Here is a 20434-nt window from a genome sequence, read left to right as displayed (position 1 = left end):
TTCCAGAAGAAAAACTGCTTTCCTGTGAACAATCCCGTTTTTGATTCAGATCTTTCAACTGCTCTCCCTACATAATTCCAATGATGTCATGAATCTATAGATTCAGCGACGTGCAACTTTGTCTTTAAAAAGAGCAGACGGTTTTACTATATATTTTTTTAGACATATATTATAGTATTTCCCCTCTCTGCCATTGACTTGCCTTATCTCAGTTAAGCACATGCAGAGGGGCTGGCACTGCATCTCCTCCGTTCACGCGCAATGGCCTTCGAGGCCGTAAGACTCCACGCCCAATTGCTTTTTAATAAGCTCACACTATTTAAGCACCTCTGGAATTAAGTTATAACTTCAAAACTTTTCAAAGTCCCAAGTAAAAGCTTGCAGACTGTTCGTGTTTGTAAAGTACGTTGTCGTTTTTCAATAGAAACGTTTCCAATAGACAGAAATATTGAAAGGCGTATTTTTTACATTCCCAGTTTTGACCAAAAGTCACAATTTCTTCAAAAGTGTTTATTTCACAAATTTTTTTTTATCCACAGCTGAATATTACAGTGACTATTACAAGCATTTTTCTATAAACAAAGGTGTAGTTTACAGATTTGTTCAAAATGGAAAAATATTTTATAAGCAGTAGTATTTCATCTACAGTATTCACTCCCGTATATCATTCAACTTCTTCGAGAGCAGCTATACCTTCTGCTTGTTAAGGTAATGAGACTTCGTAACCCCCCCAAAAAAAACCCCAAAGAAATAAACAAAATAAACATTGCACTGTAGTAGCACATTTTTTGATAAATTGTTGGGTTTGTTTTTTGGTTTTTTTTTCTAATTTCAACTTAATTTGAAAGTCTCTGTCCCCTGGCATTTACATTTTGAAATAAATTGTATATTCATCGGGGAATACGTCCTCTGGATTGTTTTACGTAACATCCACATTGTTAGAACCTCTTTCAGGAAAAAATATATCAATTTATGACCGCAATATATATCTGAATTAGTGAAGTGGCAGGAAAAAGGGTCACGGCAGTTCATGCAATTCATTTTAATTACGTCACATTTATAAGCAATGGCAAAAGGGTAATTTTTCAGCTATTTAACCGGTCTGAAATGGCCTGAATTACTAAGTGTGAACAGTTTTGTTCATTTACTGTTGAAAATAGAGGAAATGTTGTTTCAAGTGCATCTTTGTCACTTGTATCTTTTGCAGATCACACAAACGGAGGGTCACGCGTTGCAAAGACTTTAGGCGGCGGCGTGATTTCAGTGGTCAAGTTGCAATAAGAGGAAGGGCAACCCCTCCGTATGCTTAAACTCTGCAACGTGCCCGCGTTTTGTTACCCTTTTACCCATAAAATTAAGTCCTTTTAGATAAAGTGGAATAATTTGTATGAGCAAAACACGTTTACACTGTAGGACTGCAGAAATTCAGGCTTGAGGTCTAACGCTCCACAGCCAACTACTGCAACCGCTTTAGCAGCCAAAAGATGAGCAACCTCAGCTACAAAATGCCAATAAAAGAAAACAAGAAAAAAAAAAAAAGGAAAAAAATAAAGCAAGTTTTTCGTGAAAATGAAGCACGTATGTTGCTCTGGATGCTTTTCATAGCTCAGACAGCACATGCCTGGTGGTTTCATAGTGCTGATGGTTTGTGTGATTTGGGTCTTTTTTGGGGGGTGGTTCTTGATATTTTTTTTAATTTTATTTCTATTGCCAATAGTGCTTTTCTGGGATACATTATACATGCAAAAATCAGTATTTTTTCCCCAGGAACTTCGAAGTGCAGACCCCCTCCGAGTGAGATTGTTATAAGCAGACTTCTAAATCCACAGCAACTTTTTAGGACAGAACAATTAAAAAAAAAAAATAATAAAAAAAAAAAATCCCACATTTTAACACCTGTTTCAGAGAAACACTGGTTGAGAAGTCAGTCACCTTAGTAACCGCGAAAGGCACACAGTGGGGAAAATGCTCAACTTAATAATCAATATTTTAAAATAAAGCCAGAGCTGGAACACAGCCAGCTTCCTCAAAGCCGTGCTTCGTGCTAAATTTGCTTTTTAAACAAAGCAGTGCCGATCTGAGGAAAGAAAGGCATGCTTGAAGCCCAGCAAATTTAAGGAAATTAACACTTAAAACTAAATTTTTAAAACTGCTAACAGAAAAGACCACACTTATTGAAGATATTTCATACGGAGTCCTCTTCCAGATGGACGTTAATGGATGAACTACGTTACAACAGATCAAGACAACCCAGTTCCTATCTACACGTACCAAGAGTTTTTAGGAAAGTCTCTTCGTTGTACGTATAAATTATGATCCTGAAAATGCCACTGAAAGTGAATTATCCCCCTGGAAGAGCACTAAACCACATTTTACAGTTGCGATCAGCAACGAAACGGCTGCAGAAGAGGATTCCGCAGCCACCTGTCATTTAGTCTGAACCATAAACGTTGGGAATTGTACTCTGAATAATTTACATCAGAGAGAGGGAGAGTCCTGAAGAGCCGGAGCGGAAACTGCCGGCCTAAGGCGAATTCTGAGAAACAGCGCTACGTTAAAACCGCCTTACAGAAAGGCCCAATTCTGCTTTGAATTTTTTTTTATTATTTTATTTATTTTTAAACCGTGATGACTATTGTAGCATGGAAAATGGGGCTACGATACGATTTAAAAAAAAAATAAATTTCAAAACTCAGAGCATGGCAAGAAAAACATTCATTCGCAAACGTGAAAAGAGGTAGGCGCAATAAATAAAAAAATCTCGTAGCTGAGGAAGTGACAGAAGAGCGCGGGCGCGCTGGGCACGGGCAGCAAAACGGTGGCCTTGTCCTTACCGTACGTGAAGGGGAGATGAAGGCGCTACTGAATATACGCAGTTAGATGCAAAAATGCTCAAGGACTGTAATTAGGAGGTTGCGCCGGTATTATACAAGTGATAAATTTTCGGCGGTAATTAGCTGGGTGATGGTTAGAGGAAAAGACAACTTCTCCCTAGGGAACGGCCTTCGGTCTGTCCTTCGCTGCGAACAGCCGTAATAAACCACAGGCCATTTGAAACAAGGGATTTTTCACCGGGCCTATATACTTCTTCATAGCACTCAATTTTTTTCTTGAAAAATGTGCTTTTGGATAGTAATATACACTATATAGTACATACAGGACTATTACAGTTTGTATATACATAGATTATATACACGATGTTCAGATCAAAACACACTCCTTAGCTAAAAAGGGCGCTGCAGCTTGGCGGGGTTTAGCGGATCTTTAAAAAACTTCCCATTCTGTTTTAATCCTCAGAGCAGACAGGGTGCCCGGTCATAAATTTGCTGTTTCGGGGCAGAAGCATCGCCACTGGGAAGAGTTTGCAGACCCTTCGCCGTGAGGATCGCGTCCTAGAGCATCGCTCAGCCTCGGGGACCCACCTTGTCCCTGCCCAGCAAGAAAAGGGGCTCCGCAGGAACTCGGAATTCAACACGTCCTGGTAAGTACCGAGAAAAATCAACGACTGCATCCGCCTGGTGAGGTCAGAAGGTTGGTTTGGTTTCATTTATAAGATAGGTAAGGAAAAAACCCTAACAGAATTTGAATTGATTGGAATTATTCGTTTAAGGTGGTTGTTAGGTTGTTGCGTTCACTCGCAAAGAAGCGGCTCACATCACTAACGCACTATCTTACAATTTTTTTGCGTTAAAACATTTCATTGCTGATCCATTCCCTTTTAAAACTTTTTTTTTTTTTTTTTTTTTTTTTTTTTTAAGGTATTCTTCATTTATCTGAGCCCTGTATTTGCACGACCAGTAAAATTCCGGACGGCTATTGAACCAAATAGAATTTTTCGATGGATTGCTGTGGCTGAACGTTAAGGACTGGGGACGCGATGATTGAACTGGGCTGCCTTGGCACATCTTGTCTACGTCTGAGATGCTGATACAGCTCACGTTGAGAGGCCCGAGAACCTCGACAGCCACTGCATGACAGTTTTTTTTGCCTTTTAAAAGCACAGGGCAAGCCAACAGGAGGGATCAGGACGATGCTCGTCCGTACTGGAAGCGGGAGGCCCAAGGCAGTCCCTTGTCTGGAGATTATTTCACTCCGACAAAACCTTTGCAAGTCACTAATGTAAATTTGGTAACGGAAGAAAAGCCCAAACTGCCAATTTATTTGAATTCCCATGAAGCAGATGCACTGGATGTAGTTAGGAGCAAGAACAGCATTTCTCAAACACAGAATTTGTGACAAATTCCACGTGGGTGGAAACAAGCAGCATCCAAGCCCATTACCTTAACCGGCGCGATAAATACCTACTTGCACCTTCTGCAATCTCCTTTCTCGTCTCACTATCGTGATACAGTCACCGGCAAGAACAAGAGGCGGAACTGTATGTCCCGTTATTAATACATACAAAACCACCCAGCTACGAGACAAATCACGTGTCCTTCAAGGCAAGCATAAGTGTCTCAGACTTTGGGTTTGATTCCACCGTCATTTCTTCATAGACACCTATGAAGGTCAAAGGAAGTTGTCTCCCACTCACCATTCTTTTTTTGTCAGCAGCTTTTGGAGATGATTGTGGGCTTTGAACTAGGTCAACATAAAATCAAGCAGTAAAAAATAAATCTACGTTTCAAGTATCCTTATTCGGAGCTGCAAATTACCGAAAAAAAAAAAATAATAATAATCACATACAGATCAGTCTCTTTTTTACTGTACAGTTTAGCATCCATTTATTACTGTGTATCGGTTCTTCCATAAACCTGTTTGGTCCATATTTAAAGAGCTCCTTAAATTCTTTTCGTCATTTTTCTTTCTTCGCTGGAGGTCCCTGGGTAGGAGAGGTGGGCTTAATTACGCTTTCTTCAGACTTTATTGAGAAATTCCAAGTGGAGAGAAGCAGGGAGATGAATAGAGTCCATGGTTATGGAGGATGGGTTGAACGGGAACAAAACCGGGAACATGTGCTTGAAGTCTAACAGCAGCTGCGGAGGGTCGTTCCTCTCTTGCAAGTGCGTCTGTGAGGTGCAGAAGAAATCAAATTTAGTATCAATTGTTGCCTTTTCTTTGCATGTGCGACGTTTAACATCAATCAAAGGCTCGGGAATGTCAACAGTTTTAGAGATATTGCAAAGAAACAGCAAGAACTGTTTTGTTCTCTACTGCAGCAGCCTTCCTCGGAGCAAATATTTACGGGAACATCCACACAGACTACAGGAACCACTGCTTCAGAAGAACCTGGCTACGTTTTCGACACAAAGCATAGGTATGTTACAAGTAAGCGTGTGAACATGCAGAGCACTACATTCAGGACACGCCTATTACGAAATGCTCGAGTTAGTACTAACGACAGCTGGATTAAATCATTAACTATCTCCTCCGCTTTCCAGCCCTTTCGTTTACCTGTATGTCTCGTATGAAAGCTACTGTCACACGCTCTTCAAACTCATTCACGGGAGTGTAGAGATTGAGGATCTTTACAATCTGTTGAAAATGAAATAGGATTACAGTCACGAGACGCCAAACTTTTCCAGAATACAAAGCAGCACTAACAGTTTTTTTGACGTGGCCGTAACAAGTCTCCCATGACGCTACTGGGAAGCAGAGGTAGCCCAAGTATCATCCTGGTGTTCCTTTGCCTGCTGTAGGACCTGTCAGAGTCACTTCTTACGGCAATGTTCGTAATTTGGGAATAGAATTGGACAGATTTATACGGGGACACCACTCAGTTGGCACATGGTGACATGGGTGACTACATCCCAGTACTCCTGATGTCACCTCTACACCCCTTCTCATGCTACCTCACTCCTGCTCCTCCCCTACCACCCCTCAAGAACACACGTTCCAGATGGAGAGATGGAGACAGAGGAGAAAGGATCCTCGAGAATCACCGGAGATCAGCTCACGCCTCTCGCTGCTTCTTTCCTATGACATTATCAAACTCAGGCCAGGCAATCAAACAAAGAACATAAACTCCAGTCCTCCTGGAATGGAGTCTGAAAGTTTAAGGTCGGATCCATCCAGCCTAGATGGGCAGTTCTCAACCTCCTGCCCCAATGACAAGTCCTTGTTGGGCATCCTGCAGACTTAGCCAGGTTAAACCCTGGCAAAAAACAAGAGGTGGGTTTAAAATCCCAAGTTCTGAGTTATAGCATGAACTCCTCAGGGCTGAGTTTCGTCTGTGAACGTTTCTTCTGGAGCTCCAGCGCCAGCAGCAGCACTGTAAGACAGGAGCCACCGTGGTGACCACCTCTGACAGGGGTCACCACCAAACCACCACCAAACATCACACCAGAAAAGGCCAAGTTGTGCCCACTGTGGGACTGGCACGCCGAGTCTGGGCGGTGAAGAGCTGGCACCAGGAGACCCCCCCTTTCCCACTCCATTAATTATCCGTTCCCTGTGGTGTAAATATCTCTGCTCTGCTCCCTACCTGCTGCGTCGTGAGCGACGTGCACAAGGAACAGATGGCCTCGGCATCTTCCGAGGTTTTCTTTTTCAGCTGCAGCAGCTGCGCCGCCTGAATCAAGGGCTCCAACATTTGCGCTGCTCCGCTTTGCTGCAGATTCTTCCCACGCAGCCATTCCTCCAGCTGGCTTATGTTAAACCTGGGTAAGCAGCCGAGAGAAGACGTGAGCCGAGAGATAAGACGTAGCATCTCAAAAACCCCCTGCGAGATTCAAGGTGCTGGTCTATGTGGCTTTTCGTGATGCGTATTTGTGATACACGTGGCAAGAGACAACCAGACCAAAGCTTAACCCTCAACAACTCAAAGCAAAGTTTAAACTTGACGTACCTTAGAAAAGGATGAGCCGTGTAACACCTGAGCGCCACAAGGGATGTGCTTTTCTCCAGCATTCAGATACATTCAAGTTCCAAAAGACAATTACCATTAAGCTTTTAAATGCTAACACAATCCTGCAAGATACCCAACTACCTTTGAAAATATCTACAAAAGAAATGCCTTTGCCTGTGCCCACTCCCGGGCAAAGGACAGACCGTGGGAAAGGGAGAGCGTTGTAAAAGGAAGGTTTTAAATCATTTACACCAAGAAGAAAGTTGATAGATTTATGCCAGGGCTGATAAATATTCACGATCCTTTTTCTGGCAGGTTTGCACTAGCTGTCCTTTCAAATTTCAATCCGTATTCCAACACTGTGCTAAGACAGCGTCGGGGCACGTGGGCCCCCGATCCCGGCCCAGCAGCTGCTGAGCTGCCGCTTGCCTGCAGCTCACGAGAGGCCAGAGGCATTTCACACAGCAACAGGGGTTTGTCTTAAGAGATCCACCTGCAGAATCGGAGCCTTTGACACTGCAACACTTGTTATGATAAAACCAGCAGCCACGGCAGCACGAGGGAACCACAGAGACTTCTTCATCCCAATGGCCAACCCATCAGAGGGCTGGAGCCCCTCTGCTGGGAGGACAGGCTGAGAGAGTTGCGGGGGTTCAGCCTGGAGAAGAGAAGGCTCCGCGGAGACCTTCCAGGCCCTTCCAGTCCCTCAAGGGGCTCCAGGAAAGCTGGGGAGGGACTCTGGAGCAGGGAGGGGAGCCACAGGATGAGGGGGAATGGGTTCAAACTGGAAGAGGGGAGATTTAGGTTAGATTTCACGAAGAGGGTGGTGAGCCCCTGGCCCAGGCTGCCCAGAGAAGCTGTGGCTGCCCCATCCCTGGAGGGGTTCAAGGCCAGGTTGGATGGGGCTTGGAGCAACCTGGGCTGGTGGGAGGTGTCCCTGCCCAGGGCAGGGGGGTTGGACAAGATGATCTTCAAGGTTGCTTCCAACCCAAGCCATTCTGTGATTCTGTGACAGGTACATCCCTGCCCCAAGCCCATGTCCCACCTCAGCTGCATGCCTGTGCTCCACGAGCAGACATCCTTCCTCAGCAGGAGGTTGTTCAGAGCCACTGCGTTGATCATGTAGAAGAGCTGCTTGAAGACCTGCTGCACGATCTCTGGGTCCAGACCCTGGTCACACATGACGCTGTGGAACATGTTCAGCTGGCGAATGATTGCGTCTAAGCTGTAGGAGCTGTCACCATCTGCCATACTGGAGGAGCGATTCCTGTAGCCCATTGGTTTGACACCAGAAAGCCCTTGGATACTCTCATTTTCCAACACCGCAGACACTGAAAAAGGGGGAAAAGTGACCTAAAAAAGTCTGCATCCACCTGTTAGTCAAAGGAGGTAAGAAATCCTCCTCCATGGGCAGTCACAAATTGCAGCAGTGTCAAAGTGATGCAACATGATGGATGCTGGGAGGTCTGAAAAGGAAGACAGATCCATGAATTGCTAGTTTATTGTGATAATATGACATAGTTGATGCATACGGAATATCTGTAAGATCCCACTTTTTTCCCCACTCGGTGCGACTACACAGAAATCACTGGGCACGCTGCAGAAACTGGGAACACCTTTCCTTTGAGCTGTAATCCATTCTCCCTCTGTACCCACCACAGAGCCATAAATTCTGCAGTTAAAGTGATTAATTGGCTCAAAGGATTGGGAGAAACGAAGCTAGATTAAAAGTAATAAAATTCTTACAGCCTGACTAACTGATAGAGGAATAAGACAACCTTCCGCAAGGAGCAGGAGGTACATGCAGTGACGGTGGGAGGTGATGCCGTTGGATACAGCCAGAATTTGTACAATGACATTTGGAAGGCAAAGGCAAAGAATTCCAGAGATAGAGGAGTCCAGGCTGGGAGCTCAAGGAAAATACCAGCAGTTAGAAAATATAAAACTCAGAGGAAAATTAAGCTCTGAGCCCCTCAATTAGCTTAGCAAAGAGGACAGATTTAGCTGAGGAGGTAACTCTTCTCATACTGACTCACCCTTGCAAAACAAGGTCTTTATCAGTCTATTTTTCCTCTTCCCAATTCTCTCCTCCCTCATAATGCGCATTTTCAGCCATAAAAAGCTTAACCATGAACATGGCCTGGAGGGGAATGCTGTTCCTACGGACCCACCGGCACCATCTCACCTCTGTCACTACCTCCCCAACAAAAAGTAAGGAGATATTTTCTATCATGGGGGCAAAAAAACCCTCACCCCCATTAGTTTCTATCATGGGGGGAAATAAAAACTCACCCAGGCCTGCCTCTCTCACTCCAGGACACTGCTAACACAAGGACCTGGCTCCAAACCAAGAGGTTTTTGGTAACATATGACCCCCTACCAACTGCAGGCTTTTCCTTTGGGGAGAAGTCCCTGGCAGAAGAGGACCTGGGGGTGTTGGTCGACAACCGGCTGAATATGAGCCAGCAGTGTGCCCAGGTGGCCAAGGAGGCCACCAGCATCCTGGCCTGTGTCAGGAAACAGTGTGGCCAGCAGGACTGGGGCAGTGACCGTCCCTCCCTGCACTGGGCACTGGGGAGGCCCCACCTCGAGGGCTGTGTCCAGTTTTGGGCCTCTCACCACAGGAAAGACCTTGAGGGGCTGGAGCGTGTCCAGAGAAGGGCAACAGAGCTGGTGAGGGGTCTGGAGCACAAGTCTGGTGAGGAGCGGCTGAGGGAGCTGGGGGTGTTCAGCCTGGAGAAAAGGAGGCTGAGGGGAGACCTTCTCGCTCGCGGCAGCTCCCTGAAAGGAGGGGGTAGCCGGGGGGGGTCGGTCTCTTCTCCCAAGGAACAGGCGATGGGACAAGAGGAAAAGGCCTCAAGTTGCGCCAGGGGAGGTTTAGGATGGATCTTAGGAAAAATGTCTTCACCGAAAGGGTTGTCAAGCATCGGAACAGGCTGCCCAGGGAAGTGGTCGAGGCACCATCCCTGGAGGTATTTAAAAGATGGGCAGATGTGGTGCGGAGGGACATGGGTTAGTGGTGGACTTGGCAGTGTCAGGTTGATGGTTGGACTCGACGATCTGAAAGGTCCCTTCCAACCTAACCAGTTCTATGATTCTACGATTCTAAGTCACACTTAGCACTGTACAAAGGTCTAAAAACCACTCGAGAGTAGCTAATTACAGCAAAATAAAAACAGCCTCCTAAAAGCTAACGTGCTGTGAACTTACCGATCATGGGTTGGAGTATGCCCTCTGCTATCTTGATGAGCTGCTGGTAGATCTGGATGGAGAGGTGGCTCAGCACCTGGCGGTACTCGGTCAGGTCAAAGTTCTTCAGACAGTGCTCGTTCTGCTTCGGCGTGTTTTGTGTCATGAAACCCTGCGCAGGAGGAGATTAAAACGACCCGCTTTCATTATTCCACCTATTTATAGTCCGGTAAAATAGCTGTATTAAAAAAAAAACAAAACCTGAGAGTACAATATAGCCAGATGTTACCACAGCGTATTTTTAGCCTCTATTATGGAAAAAGATCAAGACTCATCAATCACCTTTGAGTTCCTCAGCCATTTGCTCATAAATTATTACCAGAGGGCTGCTTTTTGAAGAAAAGCATCATTAAGCAATGTTTCTCCTTTTAGCTTTAGCGAGGAGCGACATTTGTACTAATTACCACATATACATATGAACTAGAAAGTGACGTTTCAGCCCCTGAGAAACTTTTTTTTAGCTATTTGTTTATCCCCGTGAGTTGCCATTATTTATGGGAAACGAAATACTTGCTCTGAAGTTCCGAAATCTCCCCACGTAACTGAATTTATTCCCTGCCTTTTGCTGAAGCAGCAGCTGATCTCTGATCCTGCAAATGGATGCTGTAGCCCGGGAGTTTGCTGGCAGAAGCAAACGCGATCTAACTTCATTTTGTAATTAACATAGACGCTCTAATTGCCCGCTCACGTGGCCTTATCAATTCGGTGTCCAAATGAGAACTATGACGCTTTTTTGGCTGGTTGCTGACTAGCAAAATGCAAAAACCACAACGCAAACAGTTTGCGCGGACTTAATTTCTCCTTTTTCCTGGCTCATGAAAAAGCGCCGAGATTGCATTTAGTCTGGGATTTTCTTTGAAACCCATTTTCTTAAAAATAGGTTGCATTTCAAACTGAAGATAACAACATTTTGGCAGCTGCTCTGAATGATTCCCCACCCCCCCCCGGCTCTGTTTTTTTGTTTTGTTTTTTTTTTTTTTTCACCAAATTATCAACTGAACTTGAAAATGGCTGAATATTTGAAAACAGGTTCATCGAACCCAGTAAATCATGGCAAAGAACATGAAATTTAAGTTTGGGTTGTTTTTTTGGTTTTTTTGTTGTTTTTTTCTTAAGTCACGATGGTTTTCCAGGGAGGATTTTCTTTAATTGTAATGTTGTTATCCAGGCAGAAGAGGGCAAACAAGAGCATGACTATTAGTAAGTATTCTCGAAATTATTTTTCTTTTTTATTTAAATGTCGGAAGTCCAGCAGTGAGGTTTTACACACCACATCTTCCGAGTGACCTGAGGAGTTAATTTGATTCCACGAAAATTTTTGTCTTTATTCTTAAAGCTCGATTGCTCAATATATCTCACACAAATCAAGCCTGAATGAGAAACGAAAATCAGCAGAAACATTCAGAATAAAATTGCAAGATTTGGAACAGGTTTAAACCAGGTCTAAAAATCCTGGTTAATGAAAAGCTGTGGGATCTACCGAAATCACGGGAACAGCCTTCGAAACAGCCTACCAGAAGGAAATCCCCTGTTCAAACAAATCAAGGTGCACGGTTGGCTGTGAAATTCAAAATATTCTGTCACGTGTTGTAAGGGTCCCAGTTTCCATTCTCAAATGTCCTGTCTCGGTGCAACGCCCCATGAACCTCTGGTCTAGTTCAGACTAGAGATAAGGAAGACATTTTTTACGCTGAGGGTGGTGAGCCCCTGGCCCAGGTTGCCCAGAGAGGTGGTGGAGGCCCCATCCCTGGAGACATTCAAGGCCAGGTTGGACGGGGCTCTGAGCAACCTGATCTAGTGGAAGATGTCCCTGCTCATGGCAGGGGGGTTGGACTAGACGGTCTTTAAAGGTCCCCTCCAACCCAAACCATTCAATGATTCTAGGAGCTGCCTCATGTCATAACCGAACTAACAAAGGAGGAAAGCCAGAGGTGACCCCATGTCGTAGTCGGAGGGAAGCCACCAGATGCAGGAGACCTGAAAACCCTTCCTGAAGGAATGCTGGAAATACTCAATATCAGCGATGAGTTTCTTACCGCATCTCCGCTGTACTGCTTTAAGCAGTGCAGGAGGCGACACGTATTCGCCAGCCAAAACGATGTCATCTGGAAATCATCGTTGTGTTTCTGGAAGAGCAGAATGAAAACATGTGAGACATCCCCCCTCCCTTCGGTGGGGGATGCTGGCACAGCAAAACAAAGTGATTTTGAGTTCCCCCATTGAGATCAGGAAGCTCTCTCTCTGCAGATTATTAGCCATTTGTTCCCTGCAAACATTATTTTTAATCTGTAAAGGCAAACAATTTTATTGCCAAGATCGTAATCCTCCTTGTCCTTCTACAAAGGGAAGCCACGAGAGTGAAAATGACTCTGAGAGCTGAATATCACACGCTCTGACACGGTTATAACCATCTTATACCATCTCAACCCCAAGACGAGGGAAAAACGGCCACTGACCTTCAGCACTTTCTTAATGCCGTTGATGGTGGAGGTGAGCAAGGAGTGCACTTTCTGATCATCGTTGATGTAATCCGCATGTCGGATGCACATGTAGAGGATGTAGGCAGGAAGGCAGGGAACAGTAGCAGACACTGTCTGAGGCTTGAGATCTAGAAAGTTTGGGTTTGCAGGTTTTGTTTTTGGTTTTGTTTTTTTTAAAAAAGCGTCCTCTTAAAATTCACCAACAGGCGAAGCAGGGAACGGCAGAGCTGGAGGTGTACCCAGGCAACCCCCCCTCCCCTTCCCTCCCTGGGGAAGCTGAGGTTTCATCTCTGCAACTCGCATCCCTCTCTGCAGCATGGACACAGAACCAGAGGTCCAACTAGAGGACAGATGGACCTGCTGGAGCCGGCCAAAGCAGAAAAGCCGCAGCGCCAGGGTTTGGGCGGGTAGCACAGTCTGCCATGAAGTTGGGACACTCTGACGTTACGCTTTAGGGATGCGCAGATGTGCACAGGTAGCACTAAATCATCTTTACCACAAAAAAGCCTACCCAAGCAGCACACAAATAACCTTAGAAAAGCTCCCTGAAGTTTTCAGAAATACCTCCCACAGGTCATAAACCACCCCCCCCACCTCTGAATTCATGATGCAGTAAATCACTCTTTCCCTCAAGACACTGAATCCCAACGGCAGCCGTGGGAATTTGCAGCCTCTAAAGGAAGAGCCTGTCTGAACAGGGGAACTTCAAAGACCACAGCAACGGGCCAGCACTGCTCTTTGAGCACTTTTTAGATCCTCACTAGACTCTGCTGGGGTTAGAGAGTGACGGTAAATACTAACACTTAGCCAGGGAAGCATGACTTGTCTAGAAGTGTTGAGTAAGAGGATGCCGGCAGCAATTCCGATCAGATTGTCCAGCGTAAAAGAGCTCACGAGTTCATTATCCGTTGCAGTTACCATTGAATGTCCCATAAACCCAACTACCTTTGGTCCATTGCTGCGCAAAATCCCCAGGGTGTATCTTTTGCTGTCCCCTCCCCATCTATTACGACATCGCATGGAAGCTCAGCAAGTTACTGCCTGCTCTAAAAACTTCAGCCTGCTTCTTGCAATTTTCTATTTTATGCTATCCCTAAGGATTATCTCCACGCTGGTCTACCTGCGCTGCTTTACCTACCAGAACTGCCATCACCATAAAACGTGCAGCTCCAGGAGGGATTACTTTGAGAAGATCTATTTGTTTATCTTGAGATCTCCCGTTTACAAACCCTCCCAGGCAAAAAAAGGAGGAGGCAGGCACAGGAGCAGAGCAAGTTCCTCACCTGTAATGAGGTTTCGGATGAGGAGTGGCTCGTCTTCTTTATAATATTCCAACATGCCCTGAAAATCTTTCTCCTTCCTCTGGACGGCAACTTGCATGTTACGCTCGTGCTGTCTCCTCTCCGCCGGTACCGTGGCTTGGGATGCTGTGATGAGAAAAGGGCATGAAAGGTGGTACCTGTTGATCGAGAGCTATTCGTGTCCTACACTGGCCTTAGAGCCGACATCGGGTCAAAGTGTTATATATTAAATTTCCAATAATCACAAAATGTGTTGGGTGGGAAGGGACCTCTAAAGGCCATCTAGTCCAACCCCCCTGCAATACACAGGGACATCTTCCACTAGATCATGTTGCTCAGAGCCTCATCAAGCCTGGCCTTGAACGTCTCCAGGGATGGGGCCTCCACCACCTCTCTGGGCAACCAATATCATCAGTTTCGACAGACTTATAAAAATATAAAAGAACCAGGTCTTGAATCACTGGTCAGCAGTAGTTCTGACTCTGAATGAAAGAAAGAGCGCAAAAGTTAGACCTAAGGAAGAAACGATCGACTTATTTTTGATTTTCCAAGGAACCACAGGCTAGAAGGCAGTAACCTACGGGAAGCTTTTTAGTGTGTCATTTTCACAGAGGAGAAAAAAAAAAATTAGCTAGGCTATGGAAAAAAAAAACACCAAAAAACCAAACAAAAAACCCTAAGCATCACATCTTCTGGCTGGCTGTAAAGCTGAAGAACCACCGTGACACACCATTGAGCGTTGTGCTGCCATAAAAGTTTAATAAAACAGGAGAGAGCAGCGTGCAAGTACTGCAGTAAAGAGCAGGCTGCTGCACGCAGAGTACGCTGACAGGGACCGTGGAAACCCTCCAGTTATTCAGCTTAATTTCACTTAATGCCTAGTTTTCAGAAATTAGCTCATGAGAACAAGTTTATGTGATGAATCACGGCATCTCCAGAGAACGGGAAGCTCCTTCTATACAACACAGATGTCACTTCTGAGGTGCTTTCTGATAGGACGAGGGGGAAATGGTTTTAAACTGAAAGAGGGGAGATTTAAGTGAGATATCAAGGAGAAATTTTTCCCTCTGAGGGTGGTGAGCCCCTGGCCCAGGCTGCCCAGAGAAGCTGTGGCTGCCCCATCCCTGGAGGGGTTCAAGGCCAGGTTGGCCGGGGCTTGGAGCAACCTGGGCTGGTGGAAGGTGTCCAGGGCAGCGGGGGTGGAACTTTAAGGTCCCTTCCAACCCAAACCATTCTATGATTCTACGATACAAATATATTTTAATCCTAAATGGTTTTAATCTGTCTTGATATTGCCAGAACAGAGCAGTTATCCATAGCCACTATACTTCTGTTTGGGTCACAGCATTGACAGCAATGGAAACAAAAAGGTTTCTTAAATACCCTCCGAACCAAGCATCAGACCAATGCCTCCAGCAAGCCCGCACTCTCCATCTTCACTTTATGGACCTTCTCCCAGGTTTACCACGTTCAGCCACGTTAACAAGCTAAAGCTACAGCAGCGCAGCTGTCCTTGCTCAAAGGCAGCCTAAGCATGACACAAGGAACTTCGTTTGGACTCTCCATTCCCTACTGTCCCGCCCACGACAAGCTCAGTGCCAATTCAGTGCCAGAATGAGCAAAGTCTTACTTTAACAGAAAGAAAGAGAGAAAAAAACCTGCAGCACTTCAAGGCTGGCCAAAGAAGTGAAACCAGAGCGCTGCTCCCCCACCCCAATATCTACCAACAGCCAAATCACCTTCAAAATCTTGGACCTTCTTCATGTAAATCTTCAGCTGCTTCTTCAGCTTCTTTTCATTCTTTTCCAGCTTCTCCAGCACTTCTTTCAGATCCTGAAAAACACGATGCATTGGGTTAAGTGGAAAAAAAAAAAAAAAAAAAGGCACAAGACAATCCAAGAAGAACTGATTTGGGGTGAGTTTGAAGGAGTCACTCATCAGCCTGGTCTGTGCACCACTATGGCGCGGTGTGAGCATCTTGGTACCAGAAGAGCTGTGTTATTGCCGGATCGCTCAGAGAGACCCTTACCTACCATCCAAAGACTGCGGATGTTGTGCACCTGCTTTTTCTAGCAGTCTACGGCAGGCAATACTCGCAACGCGCCACCCAAAGCATTTTACTCCTGGCCGTTAATCATATTTAAACTATTTAGATACTAGAACTGTTGAGAAAGGCAAGGAGACCTCACCTGAACTTAAGTGGGACCAGTGTTCGCTCCAGACCTCACGACAGAGATACAGGAGGTGAGAAAGGGGAAGTTTATGATCAGCCAAGGCCAACTTTTTGGAGTTGGCCTGGCCTTGGCCCCCCACATCCCAATAAACGCAAGTAAAGAGGAAAAGATTGCTTTGTCTTTGTCCATAGTTACAGAGTACAGGGGTTCCCAGCGATCTCATTTGCTAGGCAGTGCCGCAAAAGTAGGCAGGCTTAAAAAAAAATAAAAATTAAAGAAATAAAGTACCTAGGGAGTCACAAGAGTCATAGGACCTCTGAACAGCAGTTCAAGGCCACGCACCAATGCTCACAAATGCACCAGTGGGAGATGCTGGAGGACCTCGCAGAGAGTTTAGGAAGGGTGGAGGAGATCCCAGTGCCTTCTCCTCCCCTTCAACATTTCCTAACACTTCCCTCACCCTGGGTTTTCTCCTCTTCCTTAGACTGTGTTTTTAATACAGCCTCTTACCAGATTTTCATTGGTGAGACGCGTGATTTCTTGCTGAAGTCCAAACTCCACCTGAGCCTCCGGAGACAGCTGCAGGGTCTGCAGGAAAGCCTGCTGCTGTTTCTCCAGCTCTTCTTTCATTGCATCCACCTCGTTTTTCAGAGCTTCTACCTCCTCCTCGTGCTCTCTTCTCTGATCCTGGAGCTGCGCTTCCAGCAACCTGAGAAAAGGACCACACCTGTGATTTCGGCCTCGTAACCACTATTTGAGTTCAGATCCTTCAAAGTCAGCCAACTGGGGAGATGTTTCCAGTCAACGTCCCTATAAAACTGACATACCCAAAGGGGTGCTACAGCTGTTATTGCCACGTCACTCTGTCATTTGCTATGCTGCAGATGAAATACTTTTGAAATTAGAGACACGAGATCAAAAGTTTGGGTTTGGTTTGGGTTTTTTTTTGTTTTGATTTTTTTTTTTTTAATAAAAGGGAGGGACAAAAATGTCCAAGAACTCCCTTTTTTTCTGCAACCGCATCACAAATTTGGGTTCCTTTACTCTTCCCATTAGCAAAAAGCAAGTAAATGCATGGCAAGAAAGCAAAGCGGATCAACACCTGCGGGGTTCTCAAAAGCTCAGCTTGAAGGACATTTGTTCTGGTGCTCATTCCCTTTCAAACATCAGTTCTTACTCTTGAAAAGCAAACTGTGTGTCTTGCAAACGGCTCCGTTCAGTGGGACTGCCACAGGCTTTCTTTGCTGCTGCTGGGGTTTTCAAAAAAGGCAGAGGCTGAAACTTCCTTCTAGCTGTTTGTAGGGCTGCTTAAAAAGAAGTCTATTCATGGAAATCTCAATTTTCATTCATAAACCACCTGCAGAAAGCTACGCACAAGGCAATTTTCTGTCACCTTGATCGGTTCCTGCTTTTATCATCGCTGCCAATTTCACCAGGAATCTTCAGCAGAGGGAAAAATACTTGTTTCCTCGCACTCCGTGACATACAAATACTAACTCCATGACACACAGCTGACAGAAGTCACCGAAACCAGCCCTTCTCCCACTTTCAGGTGGGTACCCAACATTTTCTCTAATAATTTGTCCTGCCACCCTCTCCTCCCCTACACTCCAGGTCTCCTTCCGGCCTTGCCCTGAGCCTTTGCAGAAGGACAACCCCAGGGGGAAATGCTGAGCTAAAGGGTAAGGCATTTATTTAGCGCGTTATCCAGCCTCTGCTAAACCGAGATGCCTTCCTTAATCCAGCAGATGAATGATTCAACACCGAGGCGTTAATTGTCCTCCCGTACACAGCCCTTGCTCATGGGGTTGCTGGCAAACCCGGCAAGTGACACCATAATCGATTTTTAAGGGTATTGCCTACCCACTTCTACATGGAAATCATCCCCTCAGGCCACCACCTCTCTCAAGAAGACCAAAATAAGTGACTCCAGAAGGGATGAGGACTCCAAGGAAAGGGGCACCAAGCCAGAAACTGCAAAGTATTAGTCCCAGACTACACATGGCGATGGTGGAAAAGAGGAGGAAAGAGCCAGGGGGATAACCAAGCCCATGGCCTTGCTCACGGATGCTCTCCTGGGCAGAGCCAAGGACAGCTCTACATCCGGCTCAGGGGCTTCGGCTCCTCCGGCACCGGGTGCAAACGTCAGTCCTCAAAGATGAGGAAGACGCTGGTGTCCATAGGTTAGCACTCACCCAGGACATGCACAGACACGGAGCTGTGCCAGGGAGGAAAAAGCTACAGCTCTGTTGGGTCCACTGGGAAATTCATGAAGATTCACGCATGTGAACTGTGTCCCTGCAGGAATGATTAAGCATGGGGTTTTTTTGTTGTTCTTGTTTTGGGGTGGGTTTTTTTTAGGATTGTATAAAAGAACATGCTTTCTATGAAAGATTTCTGGGTGAAAAGTATTAATCGTGCTCCAGTTTGGGTTTTTTTTTTGGTGGGTTTTAGATCTAAACAACCCAATCTCTACTCCCATTTTCACCAAAGAGATCGAAGAAGGTATTTTCCAACTATAGAAACATGGGCAATAATGCACCCAGCCTCGTAATCATCTTGTCAGGAGATATATTCTTAACAGGCTTGGAAAAGAGAGGCCTGCCATGAAATAAGTACTTAATTTTCATTGTACTTCTTCATGTGGATTCAGATCAGCCATGAGCCAGCCTCAGAAAAAAAACACACTCCTCCTACAAACTTGGGGTCCTACGTTGCTTTGAAAAACAAATGGCTTTGGAAAACAAATGAATCACCTCCGGCATTTTTCCTGTTGTTGTCTGGTTTTACTCTGATCCCTTCAGATGTGACCACTCCAGAGTACTTTATGCAAAAGATTATTTTAACTTTTCCTCTCTCCGGTGTCCTTAATCAGCTCATTTCATATTTTTTATAAAAATCATATATATTGGAGCCTCGTAACCGCCCTGCAGGAGAGCACCGACTGATTAACAACTAATTATCAGCTCTTAGAAGCACCAGGTTGAACCAGGAGAAGAATCCAGGAGTCCTCCTGCCTTGCTTTAATCTCCATTTGTGTTTCTAAACCTTCACTAGCTTGGAGATGAGAGATCCTTACAGAATCACTGGCATCCCCAGGAGATACAGAGGTTGCAGGTACTGCCCCGGTGTGTCCCGCTGGGATATTTGCCCACCAGACCAGGATGTGGGGAAAGCTGTGGAAGGATGGCACCGTGTGTCCACCACGCGCCTTCCTCCTCACGCCTTCAGGCAACGCATGGATGGGAGCGCACAATCCCCGGGGAGCATGCAAAGCAGACAGCGTCGCAATACAAGCACAGGGATTCCGCTTCCGACATGTCAAGGATTAGGAGAAAACACTTTAGGGAGGTGCTATATCTTAGTGCAATACAGGAAAAACCATCTAAAACGGTTTTTGGGGGGCTTCCTGGAGATTACGGCTTCCCAACACCTTTATCACACAACTTGCCATGATTCTCGCTGAGTCACAGCTCAAGCATTAGTGACAACAGCCACCATCAGCAACCCCCAATTAGAATCGCCAACGACTCCTCTGAAAATTAGAGGAGGGTCTCAATTCCTCCAGTTCGGATATCCCACCTCCAGCTGCTCCCAGAGAGGACACCAGGTCCTAGAGGACAACAGCAGAGGAAGAGAAAGAAACACAGGGGCAAGCGAAAGGGAGAGAGGGGAGAAGATGCAGTGGGGGGAAAAAAAAAGGAAAGTGGTTGACCTGGCAACTTGCTTTAAACCTTGATAAGCCAAGCCGAGCTCTCCATCTTCATTGAGATACCCCCAATCCTCAGTCTTGCTAGAAATAAAGGACAGAAAAAGGAAACAAGAGGACAGAGAAAGACAACAGGTCAATTGCAATAGAAGGGGAAAAGGTGAAGAACCCTTATTTATTTTATTTTTTTTTAAAGCACACTTTCATGACATTGTTTTTCCTTTTCCACCGTGGTAAAATGAGGACCGTGCCCTGGTTGTGCCCCGTATGACACCCCTGGCTAGTGGACATCCTTGCTTCCCAGCCGAGAAACACATCCTCATGCAGCCCGTTCCTCCCCAACCCACCCACGGCCAACACAGGAACCCAACATCGTTCGGGTCAGAAGGGACCATCGGAGAACGCCCAGTCCAACCTCCCGGGTTACCATCATTCATGTGATGTTACTGTTTTCACGAAAAAGCCCAACTCCTGGAGGTCAGAGCCCGAGTTTTCACTTCTGTGAGGCTAAACTGTTTCCCATTTGATTGCAAGGCAAAGCTGGCAAGCCCACACCACGCCAGTTAGCTGAAAACCTCATCAAAACCTTACGCTGAGAAACCAGGGAAGAGAAACAAGGACCAAGGGGCATAAATGAGAGAGAAGTCAGCACAGGGGGTAAGGAAGAGGTGTCCGAACACAGTGGGGGGGAATAAAAAGAACAGAGTGATCCGTAGCAGCTCCCAACAGGCTTC

The 20434-nt window shown here is 45.8% G+C and overlaps 1 protein-coding gene across 3 annotated transcripts in view; it reads right to left on the bottom strand.

Annotated features, from left to right (window-relative positions):
- Positions 1-467: 467 nt before the first annotated feature.
- Positions 468-20434, bottom strand: part of MYO5B (myosin VB) — a 158855-nt gene continuing 138888 nt past the window's right edge. For 2 of the 3 annotated variants that reach the window (XM_074571052.1, XM_074571054.1), the window contains exons 30-39: positions 16502-16700; positions 15557-15650; positions 13800-13943; positions 12493-12644; positions 12073-12162; positions 9998-10148; positions 7833-8118; positions 6425-6599; positions 5395-5475; positions 468-5009 (exon numbers count right to left, since the gene is read on the bottom strand). In XM_074571052.1, the coding sequence (XP_074427153.1) occupies positions 4857-5009; positions 5395-5475; positions 6425-6599; positions 7833-8118; positions 9998-10148; positions 12073-12162; positions 12493-12644; positions 13800-13943; positions 15557-15650; positions 16502-16700 (1525 nt within the window). In that variant the 3' untranslated portion in view covers positions 468-4856. Of the gene's footprint in view, positions 5010-5394; positions 5476-6424; positions 6600-7832; positions 8119-9997; positions 10149-12072; positions 12163-12492; positions 12645-13799; positions 13944-15556; positions 15651-16501; positions 16701-19706; positions 19785-20434 lie in introns of all 3 variants that reach the window. The other variant, XM_074571051.1, reaches the window with a different exon arrangement.

This window comes from Larus michahellis, chromosome Z (genome assembly GCF_964199755.1).
Source record: "Larus michahellis chromosome Z, bLarMic1.1, whole genome shotgun sequence".
NCBI classification, from domain to species: Eukaryota; Metazoa; Chordata; class Aves; order Charadriiformes; family Laridae; genus Larus; species Larus michahellis.
This window is presented reverse-complemented; position numbering and strand designations above follow the sequence as displayed.